At 38.6% G+C, this 11,456-nt stretch overlaps 1 protein-coding gene across 1 annotated transcript in view; it reads left to right on the forward strand.

Annotated features, from left to right (window-relative positions):
- ANKRD29 (ankyrin repeat domain 29) overlaps positions 1–10,642 on the forward strand; it is a 95,643-nt gene extending 85,001 nt beyond the window's left edge. The window contains exons 10-11 of the mRNA XM_089675735.1: positions 1,732–1,830; positions 2,853–10,642. Of these exons, the coding sequence (XP_089531861.1) occupies positions 1,732–1,830; positions 2,853–2,933 (180 nt within the window). The 3' untranslated portion in view covers positions 2,934–10,642. The remainder of the gene's footprint in view (positions 1–1,731; positions 1,831–2,852) is intronic.
- The last annotated feature ends 814 nt before the right edge of the window (positions 10,643–11,456 follow it).

Consider the following 11,456-nt stretch of genomic DNA (forward strand, 5'->3'; position numbering starts at 1 on the left):
ATAAGTTCGCAGGCTCCTAGCTACATCCTCATTATATGTACTAAAAATGACAATTTAAAAATAAAAATGGTGCCGCGCCCTTATATTGTACCCATGAATAAATAAATAAAATCAATATTTAAATAATAATTAAATGTTTAAATAATAAATTAATACCCTTAATTAATCAGAATGTAAAATGTGCAATTCATTATAAAAATGTGATTCATTATTATAGAGAAAGGAAAAAAAAATATAAATATATATATATATATATATATATATATATATATATATATATATATATATAAAATTAAATAAATAAATCCCAGCTAAAATAAATAAATAAATGAATCAAAAATATATATATACTGGAAAATCAATAAGTAGTTGATAACTGTCCAATGTAGGTGAGAGTCCAATCATTAGTGAGATCCCATCAGAGTGGAACTGTTCACCATAACTTACTGTTCACATGATTCCAAATAAAGATGCTCAAAATAAAATAAGTTACTTGGTGTATTCTTCTATGAGTAGCAGACTGAATGGTTCTCCTCTTTGCTCCTACTATTCTTCTGTAAATGGATCCTGGATGAGGTCCTCCCTCCAACAGATGTTATTTGCTTTCTCCCTATTACTCAGCGTGATGCCAAAGGGGAAAAAAGAGAGGGATAGTGCCTTATCCTTGGTAAGAATATAAATTTATTAGTGCCAATTTTGCACTTATGGATATAAAAACATCAAATCGCTTTGAGTGTATACTGTGTCCAGCCTGAGCGGTGTGTGGACACACACTTCCTGTACTCGCCATGCATAGGAGTCGGGTACATGGTGACGTCGGGATTTGATGTTTTAATATCTGTAAGTGCAAAATTGGCACTAATAAATTTATATTCTTACCAAGGATAAGGCACTATCCCTCTCTTTTTTCCCCTTTGGCATCACGCTGAGTAATAGGGAGAAAGCAAATAACATCTGTTGGAGGGAGGACCTCATCCAGGATCCATTTACAGCAGAATAGTAGGAGCAAAGAGGAGAACCATTCAGTCTGCTACTCATAGAAGAATACACCAAGTAACTTATTTTATTTTGAGCATCTTTATTTGGAATCATGTGAACAGTAAGTTATGGTGAACAGTTCCACTCTGATGGGATCTCACTAATGATTGGACTCTCACCTACATTGGACAGTTATCAACTATTTATTGATTTTCCAGTATATATATATTTTTGATTCATTTATTTATTTATTTTAGCTGGGATTTATTTATTTAATTTTTTGAGATATATATATATATATATATATTTATATATTTTTTTTTCCTTTCTCTATAATAATGAATCACATTTTTATAATGAATTGCACATTTTACATTCTGATTAATTAGGGTATTAATTTATTATTTAAACATTTAATTATTATTTAAATATTGATTTTATTTATTTATTCATGGGTACAATATAAGGGCGCGGCACCATTTTTATTTATAAAGTCAAAGGCACATCATAAAAGAACAGCTTGGTCAACATCGCACTACGTGACTGTCCGCAATAGGGAGTATAGACATCCAATAGATTGATGCGTTTCGAGGACTTGCCTCTTCCTTAGAGGTTTTAGGCACTGTTACCATCTGTATGATAAAGTTCCTATCCAGTAAAATGATCGTCTGTGCTAAGTAACTTCCTTTATTTGCATTGTGGCATACACACACAGCTTTGGTAATAAACACACTCTACTTTCTTTTTAAATAGAATGGATCCACAGCTCTCCATGCTGCAGTGCTCAGTGGAAGCATCAAGTCAGTGGCCCTTCTCCTGGAAGCAGGAGCCAATCCTTCAATCAGAAATAAGGTGAATAACCACTTTAAATATAAAATTAGGGAGCCACTCACGTTATGATAATATAAATTGGACACGGTCTAATTAATATAGATTCAACACAGTGGGAAGCACATGCATATCTCGTGAATTTATCTTCAAAAGTAATATTTAAAATATAACTAAAGGCAAAACCTTTTCTTTAGATTTGGATAGAGTGGTGGGGGGTTAGAATCACTGTCAGGTATTTATCGTTGTCTGTGTTTTCATTAGTAAGATTAACACTAAGGCTGGCCGTACACTATACAATTTTCCGTCCAATTTCTGCCCAATTTCCTTTAGATTTACCTTCAACTATGTAGTGCAAGAGCCTGCCTAATTGGATACAAGTGAAAGTGTTGTTAGGTTGGACCTCCTATTATATGGATTTTGGTAAATCTAAACCAAAAATCTCAAGAAAATTGTATCGTGTAAGGCCAGCCTTAGTGTACTGATAATTAATGTCACCGGAAATTACATTTTGTGTTACCAACAGAACAGGAGTAAAAGCAAAAACGTCCAATAATGACACTTGTTTCCATTACATTGGAAAGATATCCTCTCACTCTCTCAGTGAAGGGAAATCTCCCTAACGAGACACAGATGGCAAAAAGAAAAAGACAGTGGACAGCTCTCCTCTGTGTTATCAAAATATTTTTTTAAAGGAAAAAGCTACTTGAGGTTGCCTTTATCATCACTGAAAAGGAAGGCTCAGTCTTGGCTGCTCAATGGATAGGGCAGCTGTCTGTCAAAAAGCAGGGAGTTATTACTGCAGGTGATTGGATGAAAGCACAGATGCCTGTACAAGGTGACAATGCTCCTGCAGCAATGGGAGCTGGTGGGTTAGCATTGTCACCTCTTTAAAGGAAGTATTCAAAGACAGCAGAAACTGTATTTATTAAACATGTATTTATTAAATACTTTTGCTAATATAAAAAACTGTAACAAAAGGGAGCTATTATTATACATTAGTATTTGGGTTTACATACATTATAACCCCTATTTTTTTATTTCAGGTCAGTGAATTACCAGCAGACCTCACACAAAATGAACGTATACTACGTCTCCTAAAGACAACGGAAACAAAATGCATTTGACCTTGATTTGTCTTTATTTTACCTTAGAAGTATGTTTTGCCCTGTTATATTGCTGCAAGTCTGATACCCAGCTGGCTCTGTAAAGTGTGCTAATGTGTATTATTTAATTAAAAAGATTGTACTTTACTGGATTTAAGATTAGGAAGTCATATGCTTTACCCCAAATGCCTTTACCAGCTTCTGATACCCAGTATTGAGCCACACCAGCATTATTGTGTCTCTAGAGTTGGCCATACAGGGTAAACATTTTGTGTTGGCTGGTTGCTAAAACCTTGTAACAGGTACACCCATCTTTAATATTTCACTTTAAATCCAGTAATATTACTCTTATATTAAATTGGTTGTAAGTAAAATTTACTGAGCTGAGCAGTTAAAATCTTATTGTGTTAGGCCAGCTAAAAGCAAAGCAGCAGTGGCTCTATGGACGTTACACTAACATCTGGACTTTATAACACCTGAAGATGCCTACATGCACAGTTTTTTACAAAGTAACATGGCAGAGCAAAACCCTGAGACCCTGTATTAGGCAAGGCATTGAGGTCTCGTTAAAGCCATTCTTCACCCTACAAATAAAAATGTAAAAGTCATCAGCAGCAAATACTGTAGCTGCTGTCTTTTAATAATATGACACTTACCAGTCCAGGGATATAGCATTGTCCTCACCCGAGCCAGCTCTTCAGTCATCTTTGTGTCCAGGCGCTGGCATGCTCACTTTGGAAAGCCAGCAGTAACTACTTGAGTCCTCACAGCTGGATTCCCACTGTGCATGCGAGAGCTGCACTACCCTTTCTGAATGGCCCTGCAGCTTTCTGGAACCTGTGACATGTCCCAGAAGGCTGCAGGGTACCTGTCAAAACCAGGTAGCTGCTAGCCCCCCCCCCTTCAAAAAAACGTGCTAAAACTTAAAGGGGCAGAGAAGTGGATATTCCCTCTTTGGATGAAGTTCCGTTTTTAGAAGTTGCAAGGCACGGACACAATAGGACCACTGATAATACGTATCAATTCAACAGAGGTAAGGAGTGCTTCTCCCTGGTATCATTAACCCCTTGACACCGATGTAACACAAATACGTGGCCTCACAGAACTGGACTTTTTTACGTGGGGCCGCATATTTGCGTACCTGTCTGTGCATGGCACGCTCCCAGCACAAAGACTGTGGTGTCACTGAGAGCACCGGGTCCCGTTCTAACGATTGGGACCCGGGACTCCCGATTCCAGGTCACATGATCGCTGTGATAGCCTCTGATTGGCTATCACAGTGATCAGTCACTGTACAGCTCGGCCCCATTGTTTTTTCCTCTGTCTATGAATGGAGGAGAGAGATACATTGTATCTCTCTAACTCCTGAAATAGAGGGGAAAAAAAAGTTTGTAAAAAAAAAAATAAAGAAAAAGAAAAGATAAATAAATAAATATTAAAAAATAAAATAAAAAAATAAAGAAAAATACCTAGATCAAGGTTAAAATTAGGTCAGTGCCAGTGTTAGTGTTTGGGTTAATGTTAGGGTCAAAGGTCAGGATTTTAAAAAAATTGGTGTTGGTGTCAGTGTGTTTTAGGTAAAAAAAGACAAAAACAAAATGTGCACAATTGTTTCTGGACTGTACTACGGGTACAAACAAATAACATACACATATATGGTATTGCTGCGATTGTCAAAAGCTGGAGTATTAAGTTTGGTTTGTTCTTTGGTGGTAGGTTATGGTAGTAACAAGAAACACACAGCTAAATAAAAAAAATAATTTTTTTTTACTATTTTGGGCCAGTTTTCCTTTGATAATAAAAAAAATCAGGAGATATCCATTACCATTTACCACCAAATGAAAGCCCAAATTGTCCTGAAAAGAACAAGGTATAATTCACCTGGATTAACAAAGTAGTTGTGATGATATGAACGGTTTTGCTAACACATGTCAACGTTGCAAAATTGTGCTTAGGCATTTAGATTTGTTTTACCTTTAGGCGCGAAGGGGTTAAAAATTATGCTGGAAGGGCTCAGAGTTCCTCTTAAATGGTCATCTACCCCTGCCTTTATGCAAATCTTAACTTTCTATAAAGGATATACTTTGGGCAACCCTTGCCAACAACAAGCAATTGGAAACAGGAGCAAGCAGGATAAATTGCTAACTTCTGAGGAAGTCAGTATTTGCTTTATACAGAACCCTGGATTTAGGAGCCCTGAGAAAGAGAAATGTGCATGGGGGCATGTTTAGGTGAATACTATAAAGTCCAGAAGCCAAGTTCATAGAATTTAGGACTAATTCAAGTATACATTAAAATCCGGGGTGCTACAGTGTGTTTATTTGTCAGAATATTAGTAACGACAAGCATAATTTAAATTGGAAGCTACTATATTCAGGGGCAAAGATTTTAAATATGCTAATAGCAAATATACATCAGGGAAACTATTCAGATAACTAATAGAAAGGCTCAACCAATTTTTTTGGTATCTTACGTTAAAGAAAAAACTATTACAATCTATTTCAGAAAAGCAGGGTAATAATTTTACATCTTTGCTCATTCAAGTTTACATTACAAAATCAGAGCACTAACGTTATATGTACTGTATGTAGCATTAAGGGCCTGTTTACACTTGTCTGTTTTCCTGCAGTACATTTTATTTTTTTTACTACAAAGTATACATCCCAGTTATTACTATGTTGTCAATAAAATTTTTGTAATAGGACATGTAATATATGTGTCAAGCAGACACTGAATGGTAAATGCACAAAATGCACTTGTCTAATATTGTGCATTTTATAACATTACAGAAAATCTGTTCACAAATGTTCTTTCCCCCCTTTGCGTTACACATAATCAATAAGTTATAAGTTAGCACATGTAGAAATTGCAGGTTGGTGCAAGAGCATAGACATGTAAAGGGAAGTATAAACAGTACTATATAGTCTGAGTGGGGTGGATGGCCTTTAATGTCACTTTTGGCACTATATCTTGTAAAGGTGCTCAACTTTGCACTGTGTTGAGTTAGCCGAAGGGTGCTATACAGGTCTAGAGCTGTGGTCCATTAGCAGATGGAGTCTTGTCTCTGTAGATCCTTTTGGGTTTATGTCTATGTAGGAAGGTAAAGCCAGGTTGGGGCTTGTCCCTTTAAACCCACATTGTTCTATGAAGACTTCTGCTATGGTAAGTTGAACCTAGTGCTCTTTAATCTTGTCCCAGGGTGCTGTCCCAGTGGGCTGGGACTTTTTAAATGGTGTGTCACAGCCATGGAGCAGGAGCACCAGCTGACTTATAAATTGGGTGCCATTTTTGGGCCAGACTGTCAAAGCTCTGCCGTACAGGTGCCCCAATCAAGCTTACTGCACAGAAGCATGTCATCTTGGATTCTATGGATGCATTCTCCTTGTTGGCAGATCACTGCTACCGGCTCCCCACATGCAGCACAATGATCCTTGGATGCCACCTGGTCTCTAGCATTATACAGTGTCCAGCATGGAAGGCTTGCCCTCTCCTCTCAGTTGTAAGTACTCCCTCTTGGGACACTTGGTTCCACAAATGGCACGTCATCCATTGTGCTGCAGGTGGTCTGTGAGTGACCCTGGTTGGCTAAATCTCACCATATACAGCTGTCCTCCAACCTATGGTCACTGTTGAACTTTGTACAGCAGCCTATGGTGCATAGTCCCACAGCCTTTAACCCCTGCTGCTCTGCAGGAGTCTCTGAATAGCCATTGTTGGTAATGTCTCACTTATGTACTGTTTCTACAGCAGCCTATGGTGACCCAGTCATATGCAGCCATTAATCCCTACTGTTCTGTAGCGGGTTGTATGTAACCCACATTGGTAATGTCTCTTTGGTGTACTGTCTGTGCAGCAACCTAATATGCCCTAGTCACACACAACCATTAACCCTTTCTGCTCTGCATTGTTTTGTGAGTAACTTTAATTAGTATTATCTTACTTGTATCTCGCTTGTCAGCAAATTACGGTGACCTGAGGGTGCATTCACCCAATGCGGGAACTAATGGGTTCATTTATAAACTCTTTCCTATGGGTCCACTGGCTCTACCGGGACTCTGCCAGTTTGTTCATTCTACCAGGAGACCTTCTGATCTGTGTGGACATCAGAGACATGCTTACTCAGGCATCTCCACTTTCACACTTCATCAAAGCTATCTACCTTTTTTGAGGGCATGCAACATTATCAATGTTGTTGCTCTTCCTCTTGCCATGTCAACAGAAACCCTGGGTCTTCACCAAGGTGGTTGCTCCAGTCCTTGCTCTGCTTCATGCTCAGAGTATCCACATTGGGCTGCCTGGACAATCTCCTGTAGTAGGACTAGTCCACTTATATCCTTTCTACCAAAGCCTAATGAACAGCGCGGACTCTGCAGAGTTTCAGGTGGTTCCTCCATTTACAGAAGTCATTGCTGGAACCATCTTCTCAGTTGGGGTACCTGGGCCTGATATTGAATACAGCCCTGTACAAGACTCGCTTGTCTTAAGATTACTTGCTGTCCCTCTGTTTTTGTGTTTTGATGCTCCAGTCCCAGAATTCACTTCACTTGCTGTGTGCCCATTTTTCACTCTAGATGGCTGCAACTCAACATTCTGGTTGCATGAGACAGACTCAGTCTCTGGGCCACCCTATGCACCTGACTTGCAAGGCTAGACTTTTTTTGACTTGGTAGATTTCTGATTGTAGTGGATACTCTGGTGACTCCATGAGATCAGGTCAGCCTGTTCTATACCTTTTTAACTCTTCCTTTGTCTACTCTGCAGGCTTGAGATGGAGAATATCCCAGTGATTCTCATAGCACTGGATTGACCAGGAGGACATGGTTCTCTGACATACTCATTATCCTGGTGGGTTCTCTAGCCCACTGGCTTTAGATTCAATCAAGGGGTGAATCTCAGCCCTGGCCATTTTTATTTCAAAGACTTTGGCCTCCTACTCCTTACTCAAAGCCCTTATTCTAGGGGTTAGATATTTCTCTCTTCCTGTATGCCCCTGGATGATTCTGTAGGACCTCTACATAGTTCTCTGGGGCCTTCACAGGTAATCCTCAAACCTATTAAAGATACTTCCTTACTGTATGTGACCTCACTCGCAAGGTGACCTTTTTCATTACTAACATCTTTGCGAGGCAGATCTCAGAGTTAGTAGCCTTCTCCCACATGGAGCCCTTCTTGGTGTTACACAATGACATGGTTGTATGGAGACCTAGGTCCTCATTTCTTTCCAAGGTGGTTTCCTCCTATCACGTCAAACGTTATTCTTCCCTGCTTGTGTCCTGCTTTAACATATCCCAAGACAATTTCTCTCCATTGTCTGGATATAGTATGAGTTGTGAGGTTCTTTCTCTTGGTTACAGCCTCCTTTAGGTAAACCGATTCCCTCTTTGTGCTTCCTGAAGGTCCTTGCCTCTCATTCCACCATTGCCAAGTGCATTAGATAAGTCATTTTTTCAGTCTATAGTCTGAAGGGTAAGGTTCTTCCTTTCCCTGATAGGGTGCACTCTACTAGATCTGTTGGTGCTTCATGGGTTTTCCTGCATCAGGCATCTGTCTTTCAAACTGTGAGACTGTCAACTTGTCTTCTGTTCACACATTTGTTTGTTTTTTACCAGTTGGATGTTCTGGCAAAACATCCAGTCTTTTGGGCTTAAGATGCTTTAGGCTGTTCTCTGGGTTCTGGTGAGTTTTTCCTTATCCCATTGTTACATAGGTTTGTTAGCATTTTTGTTGTGTTGCCCACCCCTCAGTTAGACTGCTTTGGGAAACTAAGATTCTGTATCTTGTACTGAGTACAGTACAGGACACAGATCCTTCTCCTGTGTATCTTGTGGTCTCCCTATTGCTTGCTTTAATAATGAGGCTAGCTTGGCATGGACTTGTAGTGGGAATGTCCCTGCAGCTTTTTTCACATAACCTAAGCTTATGACAAAGATTCTGTGTCCTGCACTGTACTCCAAGAAAAGTTTTTTACAGGTAAGTTGAAATCCTATTTTGAAATACTTCTGCATAACTTAATTTAAGATAATCTCTAATTAATAATCAATTGTGTTAATTTTTAGTTCTAAAATTATATTTTTATATAAAGAATATATTATGGCAAACACCCAACCACAGGTCTATAAGGAAATAGTCAAGAGGCACATAACCATTGATGGGTGTTACATCACATAACTGACAGAACACCAGAGATCCAGACTCCAATGTGAAGAAGGATCCTCATTACAACTTGCAAAACAGACATGAACATGCTTTTTTTTTTTAACAAAATATGTGACATGTATAGAGATTGTATTTTCCTCAACAAGTGCGCTCACCTGGCTGGTTGGCAATGCATTACTATATAGAAAGCATGACTACAGTATATGAGCTGTAAATCAATTGAAGATTCACATTAGCAGTGGAACACACTTGTACCATAGCTGCTGACCTAGTCTCACAGAGAAACACAGGCAAAGCAGCAGCAGGGAGACAGCAGGGTATCTGGCTGACTGATACAACTTCAGGTGACAAGCCATGGTCATCACCAGGTGGGCTGCAAAGAACTGAATCAGTGAGTAGGTAAAGTATCAAGAATTAAGTCTGTGTCAGCAACAGGCAGGCACAAAAATGTAGTAGGTCAGTAGGCAAGTAGTGCATAACAACTGCTTGGACCTTCCAGAGAGTGTGCCATTTCTGCTTTTGTAGATTAAAATCTTACAGGTCATTCTACTTATTACTCCATAACACGTATGACTCATGATCTAGCAATTTTCAGGGACATTGAGGATCAAAATGTAACATGACTGACATAGACATTAGATGATTGTGATAGTTGGTGGAGCTAAATGATGGTGACAGAGTTTATCTTAGACTTTTTTTAGACTCAGTAGAGAAAACTTGGTAAAATAGTTTAACTACCAAGTTTTCCTTTTCCACCATTAAAATATTTTCATTGCCCTTCTCAATGCTTCATACAAACACAGTGTATACCTGTGTTATAATCCACTAACAAAAGACCATTTTGTTGCACTGTGCAGGCATGTTCAAATTCCCTCAACAAGTGTCAGTAACTGATTTATATTATAGAACATTTTAGAGAATAATCGTTAACAGCAAATGCACTAACTCTTTGAATGACTAGAATAATCTTACACAGCCAGCAAACCTGTTGCATTGGGATCATGTAAAAATAATGCTTTACGTCACATGCATGAGCTCCCATATAAATAATTGTAGCTTAATTCTATGCAATGGTGAGTACTGTAATAGCTTTAACCACAAGACAATTTTGTACAATTGTAGGGTAAATAGATTTAAATGAATTACCAATTAACATGATCTAGTTATATGCATTTGCCTTTGCCAAACATATTAAAGATTTGGGTGCTGTTCTCATTTTTGTTTACAAATATACCTGTACCTTAATACTCAAAATTACTTGAATATATGGCACGCTTTCCTTTCCTTTTTCACCATATAGAGAAATAGGAGCCATAAAGTAGCGTTATGTGAGGATATTTGGGGAAAGATGATTTTTTAAAATGTAAATGTATTCATTTAAATACATATTATTTCTGAAATAAAGTGCTGAAAATGCAAGCTTTTCACATATCCGACTTCTCTCATATAATGTACTATATTTGGATGAATAAAATACATGTAATGGCACCTTAGTGACATAAAGTAATTGTTGAAGACTGTACAAACGCATTTCTATGTTGTATTTGACTGTATATTAAAAATGTTCTCATTGACTAATGTGTGCATTTACATAGATTAGCAGGAATAGGTCATCTTCATGAGTTGAAGCAAAGGTTTAGATTCTTCTCAGGAAGAGTCAGTTAAGGTTGTGCAGAGATGTAGTCCATGTCGAAACATCTTCCTATTAAGCAGCTGCTGGTCTGCCTGCACAAATGAAGATTTATACAGCACAGCACCCCATAATGACAGCGTTTAAATGTATAATTATATTGTGCAAGCATGTTTACTTCAAAGATTTCCTTACATGTACATTTTGATATCACTGAAGTTTTCTCCTTTTTCTCATTGTAAAAGGGAAAGAGCATGTTCCTGCCTGTATACTGGTGACCAAACCATTTCTGAGTTGGGTTAAAGTGACAATGATTATGAAAATGGAAGATTTTCAATAGCTTTTTTTAAAGTACGGTTGTCAGTTTTTCAGGGCTTGAAATTTCCACTTGCCTGCTCGCCAATGGCGAGTGGAAATTATGGTGGGGGTGAGTGTCCCCCCCAGGGCCATCTTGCTGAGCAGGCTGGGAGCCGTCAGACTGCTCAATAGCTGAGTGCAGTGAAAGCAAAGGAAGGCGTATGTGCTGTGCTCTCTGCCTCCCACTAGAGTGCAGTACCCGACTCTGTGAGTGAACAACAAAGTACTGCAACTTTTTATGGGGGGGTGGGGGGCTACATGTTTGTGTGTTTTTGTGTGTCTGTGTATGCATGTACATGTGTCTGTGTGTATGTACATGTGTGTATCTGTACATGTGTCTGTGTGTACATACATGTGTGTATCTGTACATGTGTCTGCATGTATGTGTGTGTACATGTGTC

This window comes from Staurois parvus, unplaced genomic scaffold, assembly GCF_062004578.1.
Source record: "Staurois parvus isolate SC_StPar_1 unplaced genomic scaffold, SC_StPar_1.0 ptg000157l, whole genome shotgun sequence".
In the NCBI taxonomy this organism is placed as follows: Eukaryota; Metazoa; Chordata; class Amphibia; order Anura; family Ranidae; genus Staurois; species Staurois parvus.